At 45.1% G+C, this 24,742-nt stretch overlaps 1 protein-coding gene across 1 annotated transcript in view; it reads right to left on the bottom strand.

Moving 5' to 3' along the window:
- Positions 1-24,742, bottom strand: part of OSBPL10 (oxysterol binding protein like 10) — a 235,570-nt gene that overhangs the window by 125,027 nt on the left and 85,801 nt on the right. The window contains exon 4 of the mRNA XM_036760115.1: positions 8,039-8,230. Coding sequence (XP_036616010.1) covers positions 8,039-8,230 — 192 coding nt within the window. The remainder of the gene's footprint in view (positions 1-8,038; positions 8,231-24,742) is intronic.

The following is a 24,742-nucleotide window of genomic DNA, read 5'->3' as shown; positions in this document are numbered from 1 at the left end:
TGGATGTCCTCACAGGTGACTAAATCCACAAGGAGACCATCCCTTCTCTGCCAGAAGGTAGCTCACACCTCATTCACTTCCCCCTCCTCTCTCAGGAGGCAGAAGTGAGCTGCCCGTCACAGCTTGACTTCAAGGCTCTGCTGAAGCCTCCTGACTGAGGGGCCACAAGTGCTTCAAATGCCCACTCACCATTTGGTGGGAGGTGAAGCTTTATAAAAACAATGGGGACAGCAGTTCTTTGTCCACCCCAAAATCCAAGCAAACATTGTTTCCTTAGGAGTCTCCTCCTTTTGTGAACCAACAATCATTAAGTGTGCTCAGCATTACGCCAGGCACTGGGGTTCATGCAGCTTATACTGCAGAGGGCGAGACAATGTGGATGGATAATGCTAAAAATAAAAGATGTCTTCCCTCAAATAAAAAGCCAAATCCTCCTCTTCACAGACTTGCATTACAACTGAGTACTTATGAGGGCAGGAGCTCAGACATAATAGTGAAATCCAGCAGAAATATTCCCATTTCACAGATAAGGGAATGGAGGGAAGACAGGTGACATGTCTGAGACAGACTCGGGTCTTTCAGACTCCAGGTCCACACACTGCACCATCTGCTGAAGGGGGCTGGGGGTAAGAGGAGGACATAGGGGCAAATCACTTCAGGCCAATATAAGTTGTACATCACAGTCCACTGATATTCTTCTGTGACAGTCATGTGTGTGTGTGTGTGTGTGTGTGTGTGTGTGTGTGTGTGTCTGGGGACTGGGAGACAAAGAAGGCCAACTTCTCAAGAATTCCGCAAGTTATACGAGCTTATACAAGGTCACATAGAATCTGAAGCCAGATCCTCTGACCACAAATCTGGCCTTCTGAAATCTTAAACTCAACGTCTTTAGAAGTCACCTAGCTGTTGTTTTTTACAGATAATGAAACTGAGGTCAAGAGAGAAAGAATAAGCTTGACCAAAGCAGCCTGGGGTTAGTGACGGAACGGTCAGTGCCAATCTGGACACAGTTGGGAGGGGCTTCATTTCCACTCCAAACCTCAATTTCTCCTGTTTTCTAGCCCCATCCCCAAGACTCAGAGGTGTCAGAGGAGCTTGGGAAATCACACTCTGGGCAGCCCCCCACCTACCTTGGCCAGCTCCAGCCCATCTACCCACACCTGGGTGTGTGAGGAATCAGGCTAGCCTCCAACATCTATACTTTGAGGTTTTTCATCTGAAAAGAAAGAAACTCCAAAAAGATTCAGATGAGTGTGAGAGCACAAAATACGATGAAGGATGGACCCTTGGGGGAAAGTTAGGAAGAAGAGTATGAAGCTCTTGGAGCTGAAGAATGAACACCTGAACAGATAAAACAGGACAGCAACGAAGGTTTCTAAAATCGAGATGTGGAATTCCTCTCAGCTGTAAAGAAAGATTCCTGCACCTAAAGGCTTTCAAATAGTCAAATAAATTTGCTTTAAAAAAGAAAAGAGAAGAAAGCCCAAGCAGAAGCCCCTTCTGCAGAGATCTCCAGGACCAGGAAGCCCATGTCTATTTATCTCAGATGGTATAAGTGCCAAGGGAGAGTCACCCAGTCCCTCCCACTGTGTAATCCTTCACTTAAGCCTTCCAAAGAGTTCCATTAACCACTGGGACTACCAACATTTAGAGGCCTTGCTTTGAATCAATTACCTCCATGAACCTCAAACGGCTGGGATAAACTTCCAGGGCTAGGCCATAAAGGAATCTGTCACTTAGCACCTTCTCCTGGAGCCAAGATGCTTATGAAGCTAAACCCTGAGCTCTCCTTGGGTCTGAGACAGGAGAAACACAACAGAAATGATCCACAACAGAAGACCATCTTTCAAGCAGGATTCTCAGAATCCTCACCAGAAATGGTACAGTGAGGCACAAGTTCAGCCCACATAGATTGCTGTACCTAAAACCTGAGACTGGCCTACTCCCACTCTGCTCTCTGGAAACAAGAGCATTAAGCAGCAGAATGGGTGTTTCCTCAATAATGCTGCTGCTCCTCCTCCTCTCTGCTGGCTATGGATGTCATCTGAGTCTTCCTTGTTCACTTTTGCCCTATGATACCTCCATGGCCACAGAGGGGACAGCTAGGCACAATGCGGGCAGCACCAAAGAAGCAGATGAGTGCTCAAGGTAATACGGCTCCCAAACCGGGCAGCCTCTGAAAGAAGCAGGGTCCCCATCAGCCGGAGGTCTCCATGCTGCAGCAGGGATGGATGACTTCTTCTTAGAAATGTTGCAGCAGGAATCTGAGGGGGCAGCAGAAGCATCAGACCTGGAGTCAGAAGACGTGGGTTGGAATCCCGGATCTGATCCTTCCTACCTTTATGGACAAGCTGCTTCATCGCTATGGACTTCAGCTTCCTCAAGTGTAAAATGAAGGGGTCGGCCTAGATGACTTCTGAAGGCCCTTCCGGCGTTGACATTTCATAGGCCACTCTCAAGGTCAACTATGACCTCTACAGGATGTGTGCTCATTCATTTTCAGTTGTATCCTACTCCCCATGACCCCAACTAGGGTTTTCTTAGCAAAGATAATGGAGTAGTTTACCGTTTCTTCTCCAATTCTTTTTACAGATGAGGAAACTAAGGCAAACAGGGTTCAGTGACTTGCCCAGGGTCATATAGCAAGTAAGCAGGATTTGAACTCAGGTCCTCCTGATTGCAGGCCCAGCACTCTATCCACTGTATCATCTAGCTGCCCCTTGCACACACAGAGGCATAGGTTTAACATCAAAAGGCAAAATAAGACCCCTTGCCCTCCATCCTCCCAAAGCACAAAACAAAGGTCTATTTAAAGTCCTACTGGATTCCCCAGGTTCTACACTGGTCATCTCATATAAACCAGGTGCATGAGAGAGATTCCTCTAGCAAAGGTGGCATTTTTGGTAGAAGAATTTAGGACCGAAGCATCCTAGATATGAAACTGGAAGCAACCTCAGGGGCTATCTAGGCCAACCCCTCCTTTGACAGATGAGGAAACCAAGGCAGGCAGAGGTTAAGTGACTTGCCCAGGGTCACACAGCTAATAAGTATCCAAGGCTGGATTTGAAATCACACATGCATGAGCCTCAATGAGTTTCTGAAGCTGAGCCGGGCCTGAAATAGAGAGAAAGCTTTCAACCAAATGCAAAAAAAGACCCTGGATCTCAGGCAGTCATTACTCACTCCCCTAACTAGCATGTTTGGATTTAAAGGGCGGGTCTGGGCCCTCTACTTACAGATTGTTTTGTTGACTAATCCAAGAAAGGATACATGGTTTAATTTAATTGCCTCTTGCTGGGTCTGCTAATTGAATAGCTCCTCATTTTAAAAGACCGCTGGACATTTAATAATGGAAAGCCTGCCAAGTCTATGTGTTACAAATATAAGTACAGCAGCACAGGGCTCTGATGCAACACAGGGCCAAGAAAACAATGCACACAATGACTAGGACAACATAAACAGAAAGGACGATAACCATGAAACATGGGAAAATGGCGGATGCTGGAGCTTGGCACCAAAGGAGAGACACGAGAGGACACCCACCTGCAGCACCTCCTTGGCAGAGGGGGAGGAGGGGAAGGAGCAGCAGTGTCCAGGGGTGTGGATCGTGGCATCGACTGGATGTTTTCCAATCTATTGCTCAGTTTTGCTATTTTTTTTCTTTTCTTCCTCTTTTCAAAAAAAATTCTTTGCTATAAAGAACAGTTTTCTAGGATGAGAAAGACAGAGAGACAGAGGACATCCAGGGGATGTAAAAACAAAAGGTATTGATAAAAATCTGAAAAGCAGAGTGTAAACTGAATTCCTATAAAGCGACTCCAATTTTTTCACTGATTTACAGAATAATTTTGAAGATACATCGAAAGGGCCACACAACTACTCCTCACTCCTCCTACAAATCAATATTCAGTCGATGAGCACCAGCCACACTGGTCAATAACCTAAATAAATTCTGATTCTCATTTATCAAGGTTCATTGTTGTAATCAGCAGATACGTTGGAAAGTTTCACTCTGCATTTTTCCCACTAGTGACAGGGGCACATACAGAGAGAGGTTCAATGAATATTTTTGAGGAAGACTCTGAGATGCTTTTCAGGTTTATAGTCAAGTAACTTCCATGATAGAATGTGAGCTTCCTGAGGGCAAAGACTGATTCATTTCTGTCCCTGCATCGCCATGGCCTAGCATGTTCGTGCTTCATTAAATGCCTGTTGCCACCTCGAGGCAGAGAGGTGCACACCATGAGGACAAGACCTGATCTATGCTGCTGAGCTCTATCCACTGATTTCACTTGACTGTTTTAATTTCTTATAAGGAAGGGCTCAATGATGGGGATGGAAGCGCCAAGAAGAGATAACTGTTATTAAAAACAATAAGCTTTTTAAGAGAAGGTGGAGAGGAAAAAGGTGTAAGGAGACTGGTGTAAGGAGGGAGCTGGTTACGAAAGGCTTTGAATACCAAACAGAGCATTTTGTATTTGAACCTGGACGCAACAAGAAGTCACTGGGGATTTTTGGTTAGATCTGCACTTTAGGAGGGTCTGCACCAAAGTGGGGGCCATGTCAGAGGAGAGAAGGAGGCATATTAGGAGATGTTGCAGAGGTGAAATCAATGAGAGATTCTGCAGAGGTGAAATTGACAGGCCTTGGCACCATATTGGATATGGGAAGTAAGAGACAGTGAAGAGCCCAACATGATGCCTGGGTTGGGACCTGAGGGATCAGGAGAATGGTGGTGCCCTCTATAGTAATAGAGAAGGTAGGAGGGGAAGATGAGGATTTAGGAGAAAAATAATAGGAAATCCAACATTCAATAGGCAGCTGGAGATGCAAGACGGGAGGTTGAGAGAGAGGTTAGGGCTGGATAAGTAGATCTGCGAATCTCCCACAGAGATGGCTAAATGGGAGCTGATGAGTTCACCAAGTCAAAGAGTGTAAAGAGAAGAGGGCCCAAAAATGAGCCCAACACACTCCCGGACTAGCTTGATCATCACGACTACCCAGAGTTAAGTTTTGTTTTGTCCTTTCCACTGACGTTGTTGTCATAAACATACGTTGCCTTCTGAATTTAAAATATTTTATTCATCACCACATCAGTCCGCTGTTTAAATATATTCTTCATAAATCATCTTTTTATAGAAATCATGAAGATGATACGATGTCTAAACTTTTTTTCAGAGTCCCATCTAAATATAATTGTTTTCTAAACTGGAGTCCAACAACAAGAGAGGTCAAACAAGTTGTGGCACATTAATACAACAGAATACTTGATGCAATTAAGACTGAGGTTTGTCTGGGAGGTTGAAGTGAGGCTCCATTTTGGCCATGGGTTGGACTACATCAGGGGTTCTTAACCTGGGGTCCATGAACTTTCCTTTTCATCTCTTAATAACTGGATTTCCATGTAATTGGATTCTTTGCAATTATATATTATTCATTTAAAAACTTTTATTTTTTCAGAAAGGGTTCAGAGCCTCCATCAGACTGCCAAAGTGGTGCATGACACAAACATGATTAAGGGCCCCTGGACTAGATGGTGGCTGAGGCCCTTTCCTCCTCTAAGGTTCTAATCCAACTGTCGATCCCAAGTCCACAGAGAAACTCCTTAGGATCAGAAGTTAGAGCCTTCACACAGCTGGATGCGAAAGCCAACAGGAAATCTGCCTTCACCTTCCCCACACGCACACTTTCTTTGCACAGAGTAAGTCCTCAGTAAAGGTTGGCTGAATTGCATTAGACGCTGTGCACACTTTGCCAAATCCATGAGATTTTTTAAAAATTTTACCTCATTTTGAAAGGTATTTATCAACATGAAGGGCAACCAATGCATATGGGGGAGAGATCACCCGCAAAGTCCTGGGAAGAGTTCAGAAACCAAATTAGAGCAACCAGGGAGGCATGTCTCCTAATTAATTGTTCTAACATGCCTGAGGCTCGAGAGCTAGCAGTATCACAAGCTTTCTGCATTTTTTTTATTATTTCCGATGGTAAGCCGGGGATTAAGGAATCATTGAAATGGGAAAGTTAGCTCATTTCCTCTCCCAAATCCTGCTACCAAGCCTCAGGCTTACGCCTTTGAACTCCAGTTAAAAGGGGCATCTCCCTGAGGCAGAAGCCACAGGGCACAATCAGTCACAAAATCTGCATGGTAGAAGGGACCTCTAGTCCAGTCCACAGTGGACAACACACCTGACAAGTGGTCATCCGACCTCTGCCAGAATGCCTCCAGGGAAGGGGGACACCCCTCCTCACCAGCTCATTTCACTGCTGGACGGCACTCGTGGTTGGGAAGGTTTTCCTGCCATCAAACCAAAATCTGCCTTTGTAACTTCCACTGAGGTCTTTTGGGGCCTAAGAGAAAAAAGGCGTTTCAAATCCTTCAAGCCAGTTATGATGCTCCTCTCCCTAGTCTTTCTTCTTATTTCATATTTCTCTTTGTACAGCACCATCTGAAAATGTCACTCAGAACAGTCATTGCAAACATTTCCTCAGTGGAAGATCAACTTCTGGAGGGTAGGAAAACTTCTATTTGGGGGTCTCAGTGTCCTGGAACACAGTAAAAGCTTAAGAATTATTGGGTTGACTTGAAAACACACTCTTAATAGTGGTTTTGACCACAGAGGCTCATTTAAAAATTATAAAAGAGATATGAAGAGCCCTATAATATTTCCATTTTTTCCAGGCTACATCAAAGAGAAAATAAGTATTATCTATTTAAAAGCAGAACAAAAGGGAAAAAGCATTATACACTGTTGGACAGCACTGACAATCAGGAGACCAGGGTTAGACTCCACAGGTTACTAACTGTCTGCTTGAATCACTTCATGGTGCTGGGCATCGGCGTGCACGTCTATAAAATGGGGATAATACCTCTCTAGTCAACATGAACGTTCGAAGAAACAAATGAATGAAAAGGCAATTATTAGGCACTCAGCATGTATGAAACACTGGGGATATGTGTGAAGTGCTGTGAATACAAAGCAAAAAACAAGAGAGTCTCTATATACAGCAGTAAAAGCCTTCAAAATAAATCCACAAAATCTCACCACAACAAATCACATGCGTGCACGCACACACGTGCGCGCGCGCACACACACACACACACACACACCGAGTGACAGCCACAGTTAATTTCAGGGAAAAAATGCTTAGAGCATTCACATCCCTTCTCTAAAAACATCCAGTTGATACCATTAATGCAACAATTTCAAGATTGAATCACGATTCCCATTTTAGTTCTCAGTTCTCAAACATCGGGACAGGGCTGGGCACCTACCCCTCCCCCCCACCCACCCACCCAGTCCTGCCCAGGCCAGCAGCATTCAGTCCACCAATAGTAGGTTTAAGCTTGGAGGAGGAAGAACAGCAGAGAGAGACTGAGGAATAAGCACTGGGTGCCCGAGACCAATCCTCTCTGAGTCTGAAATACAGACATCAGGCTGAAATAAAGACTGCCCCCACCAAGCCAAAAGGGGGTTTGGGATAAGGTGTTGTTTTTGCATGATCTGCTTTTCTTATCTGCCACACCTCCACTCACACCATGAGCTGGGGTAATTTTGCAGACTATCCTTCTAAACACCAAAATCTCAGAGGCCACCAAGTCCAACCCGTCCATGAACCCTAACCCTGCTCAACAAGGGTCTATGGAGCCTGGTGAGGAGGTGCATGAGACAACAGCGTAGAAGGAAAAGACACCTCAGCGGTCACATACTCCAACCCTCCCATTCTCACAACAGAGGAAACTGAGGCCCAGGACCAAGTGATCATAGTTCTCCTTCCCCTCCTATTTTTACCGTGTGACTCCACACACATGATGTAAAAGAAAAGGCAGACCACAAGTCATTCACAAAACAAAATAAGAAACAAATTTCAAGATTAAAGATTTTGCTTGTCTAAGGGCCAGAATCTCTATCCCTATGTGATTGCGTGTCCCAATCAATCAACAGGAGAAGGTCTTCCAGAAGCAGCCAGAGGCTGCTCATTCTTCCAAGAGCCCTCGAAAGTGGATCCCCAACCACGGAGTGAGGGCATGGCCTACCTCTCGGACGTCATGGAGCTGGGCGGAATACTGACTCTTTGATCTTCGGGCAGCAGCGGGTGACTTGTGGTGGGTGACGGTGACCACGGAGGGGGTTGCGGGGGTGAGATGTCTCTGGCTACTGGGGGATGACGAGTTAGATGTTCCATGGGGGAGCAAAGTCAGGCTTCGGCTCCGTGAGCTTGGAGGGCTCTAGAATAAGTAGAATAGAAATCTTTTAAGAGACCGGCACAAGGGAGCAGGACACAGCTCCCCAGCATCTGGAGGGACATGTTTTGACTTGGTGTGGGGGTACAAGCAAACATGGGCCTGTTAGTGAACAAGGAGGGAGATGATGAGTGGGAGCTACTCTAATCTCTTTAATAGCTCTAGGTGAGTGAACCAGCCTATGCATTAATTAATGTCTAGGCAGCTAGATGGTGAAGTGGATAGAGCCCTGCATTCTTAATCGGGAACATAAGAATTCAAATCCTGCCTCAGACACTTACTAGCTGTGTGACCCTGGGCAAGTCACTTAACCTGTCTGCCTGAATTCACTCATCTATAAAATGCGGATAATAACAGCACTTACCTCCCAGGGAAAAATCAAATGAGACACTGTAAAAGTTTTTTGTGAACCTTAAAACACATAGAAATGCTAGCCATTGTTAACCATCAAGAAGTATTTTTAAAGTACTTGCTATGTGATTAACCTCTCCCAGGATAAACTGACCACTTGTAATCTCACCACCTCCTTGGATATCACTCCCTCTCTCAGCCTCTTCTCCCCTCTGGTTGGAGGGCTGGAGGATATAAAGCACCAAGCTCCTCCCAGAGCATTCCCCCGTTAGAGGGCAGAAAGTGGATGTCTAGTTCAAGGACTGTCCATCCGCAGCTCTACTTGGTTTCAACTCCACAGAACTAGGTGGCCCCATACCAAGTACCCCCCACCTGCTATCCCCTCCCCACATTTTCCAGCTTCTTTCTGTGTGATGTCTGCTCCATTAGGAGGAAGATTCTTGAGGACAAGGGCTGCCTTTTTCTTATTTGTGTCCCCAGAGTTTAGCACACATTCAATGTCCAAAAAATATTTACGGAAATCGACCTAAATTGACAATCACTGTCCTATATGCTGGGAATACAAAGAAAAAGCAAAAACAATACCCACCTTCAAAAAGTGGACATGATAATGAGGGTTGAAAATATCAAAATTGAGAATACATGAGAAATATAGACTAGATGGAAGGTCACCCCAAGGCTTCTTAGCTCCCCGAGGGCAGATGGTCTGCTCAAATTCAGCTCAACACAATTCAGCAAACACGTATCACAATTACGCCATTATTCGAGCTTCAAGGGCCATCATGTGGAGGGCACAACTGGGAGCACCAAGCAGTGGAAGGGGAGGCAGGTTTGAAATCCACGCAAGACAAAACTCCATAACAACTTAGAGCTGTCCATAGGGACAGGGTGCTGAACTACAAACCTGAGCCTATGTCTTGCCTCTGCCACTAAAATGCTGGACCGCCAGATCTGAAGTAGAAGAGACCTCAGTGGTCATCTGATCCAACCCAACCCTGACCGGAATTCTCTATGCATCACCCTAGAAATGGACTGCTAGCCTTTGCTTAAACACCTTCAATTACTCTTCCCAAGTCAGCCTTCTCCATGTTTTTTGTACAATTCTAATAGGGCAGCTAGGTGACGCAGTAGATAAGGTGCCTGGGGAAGATCTGAGTTCAAATTTGGCCTCAGAGACTTAGTAGTTGTATGACCCTGGGCAAGTTGCTTCACCCTGTTTGCCTCAGTTTCCTTATCTGAAAAATGAGCTGGAGAAGGAAATGGCAAGCCACTCCAGTACCTTTGCCAAGAAAACCCCGAATGGGGTCATGAAGAGTCAGACATGACTGGAACAACTCAACAACAACAACAAAAGACTAAATAAACTATTTTGTAGTCTGACAGAAATTACGCTTAGACCAACATTGTATATAACATATGAATACAACACAGTATCATTGCACTGTTAAGAAATGCATTTAAAGAACTCAGAGAAACTTGGGAAGACTGACGAGTTGGTGCAGAGAAAAGCGGGCAGAACCAAGAGCAAGTCGTATACAGTGGCCACAATAACGCACAAGAAAGCAACATCAACCAGAACACCTCCCAACGCAGCACCAAAGAAGACTCAGAAGGATGACTGAGGAGGGTGTATGTCTTCTCCAGCCTCTGGGTAGAGAGATAGCAGACTGGGGGGGGGGGGGGAGGTGCTGAACAGAGGGAGCTGCCACCAGATGCAGCCAAGGAATGGTAGATCAAAGAAGGAGCATTAATAAAACGCTAATAAATAAATGCATATACACACAGAGGCCGCTCTGCCACTTCCACCTGCTGTTCCTTGGGAAAAATACTTAATCCCTCAGCAAGGTGGCCTAGCGGATAGCGCATTGGCCCTAGAAAGTGGAAGACAGAGTTCAAATCCAGCTTCCAACATTTGTCCTGGGCAAGTCATTTAATTACTGTCTGTCTCAGGTTCCTCGTCTGTAAAATGGGCATAAGAACAGCCCTAACCTCAGGAGCTGAGTTCTAAAGTTATTTCATATCACGCCCTAAGGAATTTGAGGGTCTTGGCTTTATCAGCATAAACACGCATTCTTCCTAGGAGCCGTTCATCTCCCAGAAACCTTTCTGTCTCCACTCTAGTTGTCAGCAACCTACCACAAACTATCATATGCATCTATTCCTGCTCAGACAATGAACTGTAAGCTCTTGGAGGGCAGGAACAGTCCTTCTTTACCCAGCACACTGTACCTAGCATGCACTCCATTGAGGACTGCTGCATTGGATTCGAGTCCAAATACCACACACTGCATGGCATCCACATAGGACCATAAAGCTTTCTAAAATAAATTTAAATTCACTTGAAACAAATTTAGTTAAAAACCTCCACTGATACCATAAATAAGCTTACTATGTGCCAGGTCTTGTGTTGACTTCTGAAGATATAAGGCCAACCCAGTTCCTACCCTCAGAGGGCTCATAGACTAACGGGGCGATGCCATGTCGATCACTAGATCTGTATGAAACAGACAGAACAAATGGAGAGATCTTCATCTAGGAGTCACCAGCCACATGAAAGCTGGGAGAAAGAAAATCATCAATGGGCAAGGAGAAACACTGACTCCCTACATGCCCCGCATGGTGCCCTGCTAGCGCTAAAGCCAAAATTTAGGGCTTCAGAATCACCTGCTAAATGCGTGATAGACAAAAGGTCAACCTCCAGTACCCAGAGTGAAAATTGTCACTGGCCACTATCTCAAGTCTGCAGTGACAAACCATAAGTCTGATGGCAAACGGCTTAAGGGATGCCGTCTAAATCCACTCAGCATCCCTTTAGCAGTGGGAATCACATGGCTGATGTCACAAAGAAGCAATCACGGAAGGAGAAATCCAAGGCAAACTCAGAGTGCATCTCATCTGACTCTCAGGACAATGGCAGACCACCAGGTGTGGGCCATAGACAAGTCTAGGATAAGACAGATGCTGTTTAAACTCCCACCAAAGGGCGGCGTAAACCTTTTCCCTTTGCACTGCCTAGATTTTGTTTTAGAGACTACTTTAGTATTGAAAGGGAATACACACAGCCAGTGAGTGCAATGAATAGAGCACCAGAATTAGAGTCAGGAAGATTCATCTTCCTGAGTTCATATCCGGCCTCAGACTGCTTGCTTCCAGGTGACTCGCAGGTATCAGGATCCCAAGCACAAAATGTGCTTTTGTGTCTCCTCACGTCAGTGACTGGCTCTCCCAGACAAGGAAAATAATAACGGGAAAAGCGGCAATTTAAAGAGAGAAGTGGGGTCAGAGGCTGGGACACCGAGAACCAGGTCGCTGGAGCCAAGGCCAGAAGCAAAAGCTGTGCATCTTCATATTTTAATTAGCAATGGACCCATTTTACAGAAAATCTCACTGCAAGGCTCCTTAAAATATTAAGCTTGGCTCATACATATTAAATGAGGTACCATTTGTAAACAAGTTTGCAGGAGGCCATAGCAGGTGTGGCGAGTTTTCTGCTGGGCAGAGGAAATGCATTAGATTCTATGAATTACAAGCAATAATAATGACAAAGATGATGATCATGAGAGCACATGTTTACAGGGCATTTAATGTCTTCAAAGTGCTTTCAATCAATCTTCTGAGATAAAAAATCAAGGTACAAATTGAGCTGACCATGGACTGACAGACTAGTCCTGTTACTTGTCAAGACTTCCTGGGATTGGAAGGACAGAAGGAAGGAGGTATAGGACAGCTCCAAAGGAGGGCTCAGGGCAAGGACAGTCTTCCCCTTTAACCTGGAGGACAAGTCAAAAGCAGAAAGAAAGGCCCTGCCTCTACCCAGCGGTGGCAAAGAACTGCCAATAAAGTCCATAGCCATTAGTCAACAAGCACTGATTAAGTGCTTAATATGCATGGGAGTGCATAACTAGAAGAAAAGATAGTCCCTGCCCTCAGGAAGCTTCCATTCCAATGGAAGGTAAAAGGTGGGAGGGGATGAGTCTGGTGAGACAAGGGCATCCAACATGACAGCCAGGGAGAAGAAGAGGAGGCACGGTGGGCCTGCATGCTCCCCTTCCATGGCAGGTCTAGGAGGACAAAAAGATGGAAGACACATCCAACAGGGGGTTTCTAGGACTGGAGTGAGGCTTTGGGAAGAAGTGCTGGGGTAGGGTAGAAATCCAGGGTGCATCTGGGAGAAAAAGGGCTGAAAAAACAGGGGCAGGCAGATAAAACTGAATGGAAAATGGTGCTGTCCCGGAGGAAAGGATAAATGAGAACACTTTGAAAGTCAGCTTGATGCCAACTAATATAAGCAGAATCAGAACATAAATAATGATTTCAATCATGCAAATGAAAAGAAACCAATTTTGATGCTAGAAGAGAGAGGAGGAAATGTACCTCCCTCCTTCTACAAAAGAGGTGGGGGCCTGCTGGTGCCAATTGGCGCACATGCTGTCACAAACTATCACAGTGCGTCAACTGGTTTTACTTAGCCGTTTTATTGGCTTACAAGGGAGGGCTCACTGGATGGATGGATGGATGGATGGATGGATGGATGGATGAGTGGATGGATGGATGAAGGATCCATAAAGGACTACAATGTAAAAACAAAAGGCATTAATAAAGATTATTGTTAAAAAGGAAGGTTCAATACATAGCAAGTACTTAATAAATGCCTGTTGACATTTAACTTCTACGAATGATGGCTACTTCCACTCTAGAATTAAATGACTGAGACTTCCATGTCTAAAATTCAGCAGACTGATTTTAAAATAGACCTTAAAGGACATTAAATTTTTTTGCTCCATTTTCTTGAAGCCTCCCAAGAAACATCTTTATGACATTTCAAAAGCAACAGCCAAGATCAGTCGAGTTGTATGGTTTGCTTGGCTTTTTAAACCTACCCATCCAGGATCCGTACCTTGCTCATCTTCTGTTCTCCAAGAAGATCAATGTACCATTTCTAAACATGTGGACACCATGACGTCAAAACATCCAGAAGCAACAGAAGGGACCTGAGAGGAGGAGGAGCAACCAAAGAAGATTCCCATCGACAAGCGTCATCCAGCCTCTGCCCGAAGACCTCTAAGAAGGACAATGTACTGACAGCCTGAATGACTTCAGAGGTCATTTCGTCCAAGCCCCTCATTTTACAGCTGTGGAAACTGTATCTCAGAAACAGGAAAAGGATTGCCCAAGATACCATAGGCAGCTAGTGGTAGGGCTGTGATTTGAACCCAGGTCCTTAGATTCCAAACCTAGCCCTCCTTCCCATGGGACCATAAGGGAACTGTATAGGCACAGCATGCTGGGACATCATGGCTCACACAAGGCAATTCAAGGTGACAGGAAGGCTACCATATTTGGAATGAGAAGGCCTGGGCTCAAACCCCACCTCTACCCTATGTGACCCTTGGTAGGTCCACAAATGGTTTGTTTTCTTTAATTATATTCCCTGCATGTGGATAGACCAGTTGAAGATGAAAAACCCAAGGGGCTCACAAGACCCCCAGTGTTTCTATGCTCAACAATTTAGCAAGCACCTGTGAAAGCTCAGTGAGATGAGAGCCGGGGGAACAGGGCCACACCATCCGCCATGATGAAGGCTGGAAACAGTGAAGAGGAGGATTCTGGGAAAGATTCTTTCTAAAATGAAGAACCGGCCCGCACCCAGCTTCCATCACATCTGGGCCACTTGGCCAGGGTCTCGTGCTCAGCTCCCTTCCGGACAAAATACAGTTTTTTTGAAACTCTTCTCCTATGTCATCAGCAATTTTTGAAACATTTCACTAATGTCTTCCTTACAAGTTTTTTCTCCATAACATCCCCACTATCACCAAATTCTCTTTATAAAAAGAAAAGCATTAAAACGGAACCAACAGACGCAGATCAGACCCAACAAGTGTATGCCATACTCTGTATCCATAGCCACCTTATTTCTCTACTTAGTCCCCTAGCAGTTCTCATCGGGTTCACAGAGTCAACTCAATGCACCAAACATTTATTTAGCACTGATTTGATCTAGGGCACTGAGCTAGGCTCTAAATACAGAAGGATCAAGAGGAAAACAGTCCCTGGAGCCCAAGGAACTTAGGGGCAGTACATCACATAGAGATCAGAGGGGGAAGAGAGTCCTAACAAGAAAAGAGGAGGGGGAAGAGGGCCCCAGATGAGCCTCAGAGAATGCTCTGTCCCAGGACAGATTAAAGCCACAGTCATGGGAGAGATGGAAAATTGAACCAAGTCAAGTCAACTAGCACTGTACGAAGCACAGACCGTGGACCAGGCAGCATGCTAAGCCAAGAGTTCCTGGCCTCATGGAGCTACACGCCAATGGGGGAAGACAATAGAACAGGGAGCTAGAAAAAGGGAGGAAGAGGAGATGAGGTGGGGGAGCCATATGCTGCCCACTTTGAAATACATAGATAATTTTTAAAGCATTCAATCTTTTATTTTAAATGCACTTAACTATATTCTTCCACTAATGTGCTTCTCCAATGCCTAATTGTGGGGAGGGGACCCTAAGGTCCTGAAGGCTGGGCTCACAAAGCATAAGGTCCAATGCGTTATCCCTCCCACAAGCTGGAGACTCAGTGCCCTGCCCAGGGATAGACAGTGTGGTCTCTCTTCTGAGGGATGAATTTAAGGACAGAATGACTCACTTCTTTAAGGGTTTGGAGTGGTCACATTCCACACACACACATGCGCACCTTACCAATAAAAACATGGATCACCAAAGTAACAAACTGAATTATTGCCAATAACAGAAGGTAACAAAGAGAATCTCCGCCAAGGACCCCAGAGCACACCACTCAAGCCTCTCCGACTCCACACACATCACACTATCTCAAGTCTTCTCTCTCCTAACAGACTGCACGGTCCTTGAGGGCAGGCACAACACCTTTCTTGTCTATTTTTCCTCCTGAGACCCTAGTAGCTGACGGGGTTTCAAAAAAAGCAAAACTGACTCAAAATCACCCAACCAACAAGTACATAAAACGGGCTGTTCTGTGCCGGACACGGTACTAGGGAAGGAGGGGGAGGCAGGAGGGTGTTGGGCCTGACTGAGGTGGTGCAGTGGGGAGAACACTAGGCCTGGAGTCAGAAAAACCTGAGTTCAAATTCAGCCTCTGCTGCTTACTGGCTGTGAGAGGTTGGGTAAGTCACTCACCCTCTCTGAGATGTTTTCCTTATCTCTAAAATGAGGAGGCTGCATTCTTGACAGACTTCTAATATCCCTTCCAGCTCTCCATTCCCTATGCTCTCAGAAATATCTGCCACTCCTCAGCCAAACTGGTGACGAGTCTTGATCTCTGGGTCTGCGGGTGGTCAACGCCCTTTGCAGGACCTATGCAGGTTTACAGTCTATTGGCATGACCTTCAAGCACACACCTCCACCCTCCCACCCCACTCCCAACATGCATGAAGTACAAGAGGATTTTACCAGACAAGGAAGGTGCTTCCTAGGTGTATCTATGGGCAATCTTTACACGCCTGATCATCCCCAGGTGATCTCTTTTTAAAGCTTTACTTCATTTTTTTCCAATGAACAGAAATCTATTTTCACTCCCTCCCACCTTCCTCCATCCACTGGGGGAAAAAATCCTGCATTAATCATGTCCAAAAACTCTATTTCCTTGTGTATCTGGACTCTAGGTGATTTCCAAGGTGAAATTCTGTTACTGCCACCCTGGGGATGGTCATTTCTGGTTGGAATTTCTTCTCCACTCACTTCTACTCTCTCTTGTAGACAAGGACAAACCCAGATTATTTCCATCAGAAATACAGGGTAGGAAAACAACCCATTTGGCCAAGGTAATTCTGCTCCCATTCAAACCACAGGAGTATTAAAGTTAACAGGGGCATAAATGTTTCCTGTTTTATAGAAAAAAAATTTTTGTAGCCTGATCCTCAGTGAAGCTGGCTATGCAGTAAAAAGCCTGCTATAATTACCAGCAGCCAATGTGACTCGAGGATAATCAATAACCCATCTCCCAGAAGCATTGATCCCGCCACAGCAGAGGCTGTCCTTCCCATGTGTTGGGCCATGGGAGTTTAAGGTTCCTTCTTTGGATCATTTCAAGCTAGGGAGGGGCACCCTTTTGTCAGTGGCGCCAAGTATCAGACTCTAGGATTTGTGAAACAAATCCCACTAATGATCCCCCTGAGCCTTGCGAAGTTGATAGCGGTCAGGAAAGAGAGGCAGAGGTTTGTAAGTGGCCCATGGAGAAGAATAGCCAGTATATGATGCCGTGTGAGCACCAGAGAAGGCAGGTCCAGAGGGAGGGAGGTCTCATTAGCGGGCGCATTATGCCACCAAGTACCTGTGAGCAGCTGGGCTTCTCTGGTACTTTCATGGCACATTTCTTTTAACTGACTGCACACATGTGCATGGAAGGGCGCATGCACACACACGCACACACACCCCTTCCATTCTTTTTACTCTCATGCACTTCAGTCAAAAGCAGGATACACTGTAAGGCAAACTGAGTCAAGTTTGTATTTGCCAGTTTTATTTCTCAAATGGGGAGAGGGGCAGGGGGTATTTGGGGTTTCAATACCCCACTGAGAACAGGTCAGGTAAAGGCACTTTACCTCCAGGCGTCAACATGGGTCCACCACACCTGGAATGCTGGGCCTCCCACCTCCAGGACCATCAACCTCTTCAAAGCTGACCTCAAGCACTACCGCCTACAGGAGGCCTCCCCAGACTGACAAAGGGCCCAAAGGGCTGATTCCCTGATCAATGGAGGCCAACCCTCAGTTTTCACTATGTGAGAAACAAGCCATTCTTTAGAAATAAGTTGTAAAATATTTGCAGTTAAGTTTTAAGACAGAGTTTTAAGGGGTTTAACCAAAAAAATTCTGAGAAATACTGTTAGATATGTGAATAAAGATATCAAAACATTAAAAAAAAATGGAGGCCAACCCTTTCATTTTACTGATAAGGACATAAGAATCTGTTTTCTTAGAGGTCAAGGGTCTTGCCTGAGAGGTCATAGACAATAGTAAACAAAGAAGCAGGGCTAAGAGAGGAAGACAAATTCCCCAGCCCCGCGTTTAGGGCCCTTCCCACTGTGGTGGGCCACGCTGACTTGGATCTACAAAAAAATTAAAGTAAGACTGTGAGTGCAGCTATTCTGCAAAGAGGCTGATGGAAGCAGATGCTGTCTTCCCATTAAAAGGTCACAGACCACCTTCTCCTTCTGGGCAGGTGACATCAAGATCTTTTACGATTCTAAGAGAAGCCCCTTGGTGCTGGGATTGGCATCGGCAGCATGGAATAGTAGCCGAGAATTGGCCTCAGAGCGAAGAGGTGCTGGGGGACCCTGGGTAGCCTCTCAGTGCCCCTCCCTCAGCTCTGCAGGATGCTCAGCTGCAGAGAGGGGGGAAATCTGCACTGGTGGAGGGCGTTTCCTCACTGGGAGTTCCCTACATCACAGTCAAGGTACAAATGTAACATTCCCCACTTCACCCAAGAGGAAACAAAGGAGTGTTAGTGAAGCCTTCGGGAGTTCATGATGGTCACATTCAAAAGACCAGGAAAGGGAAGGAGATGTATTCTGCTTGGCCTCAGTGGGCACAACTAGGAGAGAAGCCAACTGAGGCGCGATATTGGGGAAAACTTCCCTGGTCTAGGAGGTCACAGCCCCTCCTCCCCAGGAGGTCTTCAAGCCGAGGGCCAAGGACTAATTACGGAGCATTTTGTACAGGCGCTTCATGATCAGGTATAATAGGGTCGCTAGGTGGCGCCATAGTGCACAGAGTGCTGGGCTAGGAATAGGGAAGATACTTTCACAGATGAACAAGCTCTGTTTGTCCACCCAATTGTGCTGATGTCAAAATCAGAGCAATTCTTCATCCACTTGATTTGTCCTGTGTGGATGGCTTAGTCAAACTCTCGAGTCACTCAAGATCTCTTCCAAGAAGTTCCACATTGGTGCACTGTGCAGATGGAGGATTCACATAAAAATGCTGTAAAATGGGAAAGAAGGTAAATAGATCCAGATTAATTAAGGATCTCCCCATCACCCTTTTCTGGCACTAATAAGGTCTAAGATTTTTTTCCAAGCCTTGGTATCTTCTCCACCTTCAGACATCTTATGAATTGATCCTTCTGTACTTTCTTGACAGACTGATCCCCTGCACAGATCTCTCCTCTGTACCCATGGTTGAACCTCAATGATTTTCCCATCTTAATTAATTTTTTAAAAAATTATTTGGGGAAAAAAACAACTGGTGCCAGTGGCCAAGTTAACAAGTAAAACTGCGTGCTCCAGAGTGTCCGATGAGACCTGCGGCCAAATCCAAAGGTCTTCTCTCAGCTGCCACCTGTCTGAGCCCCAGTGGGATTTTTTCTACAATTCTACAGTTCTGAAAAATCAATGTGGAGTCAGAGACACCCATGTGCAAAGCCTCCTTCCCCGGCATTTACTTAGCTGTGGTGTGATAAGCCTCAGTTTCCTCAACTGTAAAGTGAGATCGACAATACCCATAGCACCTGTGCCGAGGGCAGGTGAGAGACTCAGAGGAGATGATGTTTGTAAAAGGCTTTCCAACTTAAACGCGCTAATATCATCAGGCAAAGCACGGCCCATGTCAAGGAAGCAACGCCTCCAGAACCTTTCCCAAACACCCTGTGTTGCCGGTACAGCGACAAGATCTGGCGTTTTACCATCCTGTTTCCCATTAGCTGTGATGTTCTAAACTGAGGTTCAATTCTCAGCACGTGTGAAAATAAACATAAAATAAATATTGGCTTCTTGGCCAAGAAACATACTCTCCTCTCACTCTCCTTCCCTCCAGCTCTTTTCCACACACAGGACTAGAAGGCACTTCTACATAGAATGTAAAGATTTTGCCACAATAGGTAACATTTATACAGCAAATGAAGGTTTACAAAATACATGTTCTCTCATTTGATCCTCAGAACAACCCTGGAAAGTAGGACATTTTTATACCTGACGAAAATGAGGCAAACAGAAGTTAGGTGACTCGACCAGGATCAAATAGGTAGTAAGTATCTGAGGCTGGATTTGAACTCAGGTCTTCCTGACTCAAGGCCCAGCACTCTGTGTGCTATGGTGCTCTCTAGCTGCTCCATTGTCTTTGTACTCAGTACCTAGATACAAATGCACAGTACTTAATAAATGCTTGGGCTTGTTGATTCTTCTCCAACAACAGATATGCAGTTCCTTATTCTTCCCTGTCCCAAATGCTCAAATTGACAGAATGTCCTATCTGTCCCCCACAAAGTCTTCAACACTGATCATGTGGCAGATGAAAGATTATGATTAAAAATATGGTGATTGGTTTTACTGACTTGGTTTTTTCTCTTCTTCCTCTTTTAAAAAAATTCTTTGGGGACATTCGAAGACATAAAGGACTTTCAAGCATTCCTGATGAAAAGACCAGAACTGAATAGAAAATTTGACTTTCAAATACAAGACTCGAGAGAAGCATGAAAAGGTAAACAGGAAAGGGAAATCATCAGGGATTGATAAGGTTAAACTGTTTCTATTCCTACATGGGAAAATTATATTTTTAACTCCTAAAAATTTTTGCATTATTGGGCAGTTAGAAGGAGGATACATAGACAGAAAGCAAAGGTCTGAGTTGAATGTGATGGTAAGATTATCTAAAAAATATAAAATTAAAGGATGAGAAAGAAGAATGTACTGTGAGAAGGGGAAAGGGAGAGGTAGAATGGGATAAATTATCAGATATAAAAGAGGCCTGAAAGGGATTCTACAGAGGAAGGGAAAAGGGGGAAGCACGGAGGGGAGCACATGAACCTTGCTCTCATCGGAACTGGCTCAAAAAGAGAATAATATACACACTCAGTTGGGTGTAGAAATCTATCTTACCCTACAGGAAAGAAGGAAAGGAAGGGGATAAGAGAAGTGGGAGGGGGGCTGATAGAAGGGAGGGTAGTTTGGGGGAAGTAAAAGTCAAAACCAAAACACTTTTGAGAATGGACATGGAAGAGGAGAGAGAAAGTAGGATAAACAGAAGGAAAACAGATGGGGGAAATACACAGTTGGTAATCATTACTGTGAAAAAAGTTTTCACATTGAGTTTCTCTGATAAAGATTTCGTTTCTCAAACATACAGAAAACTGAGTCAAATTATAGAAATAAGAGCCCTTCTTCAATTGCTAAATGGTCAACGATAGCCAGGAACAGGAAGTTTTCAAAGTAATCAAAGCTATCTATAGTCATATAAAAATATTCTAAATCATTATTGATGAGAGAAATGCAAATTAAAACAACTCTGAGTGACTACCTCACACCTGTGAGATGGGTTAATATGACAGAAACAGAAAATGACAAATGTTAGAGGGGATGTAGGAAAATTAAAACATTAATGTGCCACTGGTGAAGCTGTATACTGATTCCACCAATTTGGAGCTATGCTCCAAGGGCTATAAAACCACACATTCCCTTTGACCTAACAATACCACTACTAGGTCTGTATCCCAAAGAGGTAAAAAAAAAAAAAAAAAAAGGAAAAGGACCTATGTGAACAAAAATATTTATAGCAGCTCTTTCTGTGGTAGCAAAGAATTGGAAATTGAGGGGATGCCCATCAATTGGGGAAAGGCTGAACAAGTTATGGCATATGATTGTGATGGAATACTATTGTTCCATAAGAAATAATGAGCAGGCAGATTTCAGAAAAACCTGGAAAGACTTACATGAACCGATACAAAGTGAAATGAGCAGAACCAGGAGAACACTGTACACAGTAGCAGCAATATTGTATGATGATCTACTGTGATTAACTTAGCTATTCTCAGCAATACAATGATCCAAGACAGTTCTGTTGGACTTATGATGAGAGGTGTTGTCCATCTCCAGAGAAAGAATGAATGCCTGAATGCAGATTAAAGATACTTTTTCTTTATTTTTCTTGGGTTTTTTTTGTCTGTTTTCTTTCACAGAATGACTTACATGGAAATGAGTTTTGCATGACTGTATATGAGTAACCTATGTCAAATGGTGGGGGCAGAGAGAATTTGGAACTTAAAATTTGAAAAAAAGAATGAATGTTAAAATGGTTTTTACATGTAATTGGGAAAAAATAAAATATTAAATAAAATTTCTTTGCTCTAAGGGATGGCTCTCTGGGAGAGTGAGAGATACAGGACAAAGTCTAGGAGATGCAAAAACAAAAGATAGGCAGAAAAATCTACTACTAAAAATATTTAAAGTCTCTCATTTCAAATGTGAAGAACCTTCAGCACAGCCGACATACCAGACAATGGCCGTTCTTCAGCCTTTTAAATCCAAATTCTCCCACTTCACATATCCAATTAGACTGAAAAAAAAAAACAAGTCCAAACTACTTTTCAAAAAAGACCCAGCATGATTTTACTCCAAAGCCCAAACAAACCTCAATAATGTCTTAAATGTTTGAATTCACACCAGAATGAACTAGAATGAGGCCAGTACCACCCTCTGAGAAGTTTGAGTCAGAGCTCCCTGGGCTTGGTTCTACTCATGTAATTCTGGATGATTCACTTAATATCCCTGGGCTTCAGTTTCTTCGTCTGTAAAATGAGGAGGAGTAGATGACCTCTAGGACCCCTTTCGACCCAACATTCTGGATTCTATGAATTCTCCTCCATCAGTTGATCAATTAGTAATTATCTACAGGCATTTGCCAGTGGCCAGCCACTGTGCTAAGAGGTGGAGATTGACAGGACAAAAAACAAAGTGCCTCCCCTCAAACCACCAGGTATAGATAGAGAGGCAATCTGAGAAGGGAAGTCATTAGCAGTAGGAGTGACTGGAGAGAGCCTCCCACAGAAGGTAAGATGTAAGCAGAGTCCTGATGGAAGCCAGAGAATCTAAGAGATGGAGGTAAGGGGACAGAGCATTCCAGGCATGAGGCACAGCCCGGGCAGAAGCCTGCAGACGGGAGACAAAGTATTATATTCAAGAGTCAGCAAGAAAGCCAGTGTTGCTGGATCAGAGTATGGAGAGGGAAGTAAAGTATAAAAAGACTAGAAAAGTAGGAAGAGGTCAGTATTGCCAGGTGGGATTTTATACAGTATCTGATCCTAGAGGCATGGGGAGCCATTGATGCTTATTGAGGGGGAGGCAGCCAGCATGGTCAGACCTGCACTTTAGGAAGAGCACTTGAAAGCTCTGTGGAGGATGAATTAGAGCAGGGAGAGGTGCAAGGCAGGACACCAATGAGCAGGCATCTGCAAGGCTCCAGCTGAGAGAAAAGAGGCTGAATTGGTGGCTGTATGAGAGATGTTGTGAACGTAGGGATGGTGAGATTTGGCACAGCATTGTATATGGGGCTATGGAGGAGGACCCCAAGGTTTCATTCCTGGGAGACTTGGTGGCATACTCAACAGTAACAGGGAAACTGGAGAGAGGGAAGGGTTTGGGGGAAAAGATCCTGACTCCTGGGCTGCCTGTCATCGATTACTCCTCCACTGCGTTATGTGATTCTCTCTGAAGTCATTCTTGAGTCCCCCAGCTGTTGGTACCCTCCTTCCTGGAACCACTTTGTGCATGTTTCCCATTAATTCAACGTACATCTATGCAATGTGTAATGTGGTGAGCCCCTCGAGGGGAGGCGCTTGCATTCTCACTCCTACACCCCGAGCATCTAGCCCAGGGCTGGGCACAGACCACAGCAGGTGCTTAATAAATACCCGCAGGCAGACCGATGGGTTCCACCAATTCACTTCTAGTGTGCTCACGACCGCTAGGAAACTCTCCAAGTCTCCTTACCCCAACTTTAGGGAGTTCCCTTGCAATTGTGACTCCCCTGAATCCTCTGTCCACAGCAGGGAGCACTGGATTTATTCCCCAGCATTTTCAGTTACACCTTGAATTTTATTTCAGGCACCAATACTTCCCACGATTAAATGGGAAAACAACATCACACTGTCCCCATGTTATTCTTGAGCTTCTGGGAAGTGTGATGACATTGGAAGACGCCTGGTCTACCTGTGTTTTAAAAAATACAAAGGCCATCCTTGCCATTCATCTGCCTCAATCTGGAGAAAAAAGACGATGGGGAACTTTAAATATCTCATGGATGCAAATCCCATCTCCCTCCCTCTCTCCCCACACCCACAGAGACAGAGGGGCCAAGCTTATTCATGTTTTCCAAACTGAGAAGCAGAGGCAAAGTGCCAACTAAAGGGGTCACTTAAAAGCCACATGCTCAGTGTCAACAAGTAGAGAGCCCCAGTTTTGAGAGCCAAAGACCTGGGTTCAATTCCTGCCTCAGGCAGTTTATACTCAAGCTGTGTAAACCTGGGCAAATCACTTTGACTCTCCATGTGCCTCAGTGGCCTCATCTGTAAAATTAGAGCTAGCTGCTCAATCTATGACTCTCATCTGGCCCATGCTGCCTGCCCTCTTAGGTTACTTCCTAAAACACTTATCAACATATTAAAGATAATTGTAAACGCTAATGTTATGATTCAGTCCAAGTCCATTTAAATTGAAAGCAGTTATAAAATTCTACATCAAAACCGAGATAAGGTTTTTCAGCAGAGAAGTGGAGCAGTCAGGCAGACACTGAGAAGCCTTCCACCCTCTGTTTCTTCAGCCTTTGTCTGAGGGGGATTCGGGGGCCTGAGCCTCCCAAAACAAGGAGCCCGTTCACCAGGGAGGAGCTGCCAGTCACCAAGAGAAGTCCCCTGTCCCCGGCATTTACCTTACATGCCCTGGAATAAGGCAGGTGGCAGGAGCCACTGTGCCGCCGCTGAGGCTCCGGGGACGAAAGCCCTGAAGAGCAGCTGTCGGTCCTCACCAGGGATGAGTCACTGCAGCCCATTGGGAGGGACCGGGATCCGGCAGGGCCAGCAACGGCAAGCAAGGCAACTGGTCCTGCCCAGCCCTGCCCCACAAGCTGGCAGGGAGGGAAGCCACTTACCAGGCAGTCAAGGTACAGGCAACAGCAACAAACTCATCCCTTCTCAGAGATGGCAGGCAGGCAGGCAGGCATATGGAAAAGGGGGAGGGGCAGGGAACCTTCAAGTAAAGGCAGAACTAGCTTCTTCAGCAGAAATGAGGGCTGGAACATGCATTAGAGCAGCGCCTGGGTCTTTGCAAAGTCATGATTAGAAGGCAAGGTACAGAGGGGGAGCGGGTCTGGGGGGCGAGGACAGGAGGCCTCTATCCATCACGTTGCCGA

Source organism: Trichosurus vulpecula, chromosome 5 (assembly GCF_011100635.1).
Source record: "Trichosurus vulpecula isolate mTriVul1 chromosome 5, mTriVul1.pri, whole genome shotgun sequence".
NCBI classification, from domain to species: domain Eukaryota; kingdom Metazoa; phylum Chordata; class Mammalia; order Diprotodontia; family Phalangeridae; genus Trichosurus; species Trichosurus vulpecula.
The sequence above is the reverse complement of the archived record's forward strand: the minus strand, read 5'-3'. Positions and strand labels throughout refer to the sequence as shown.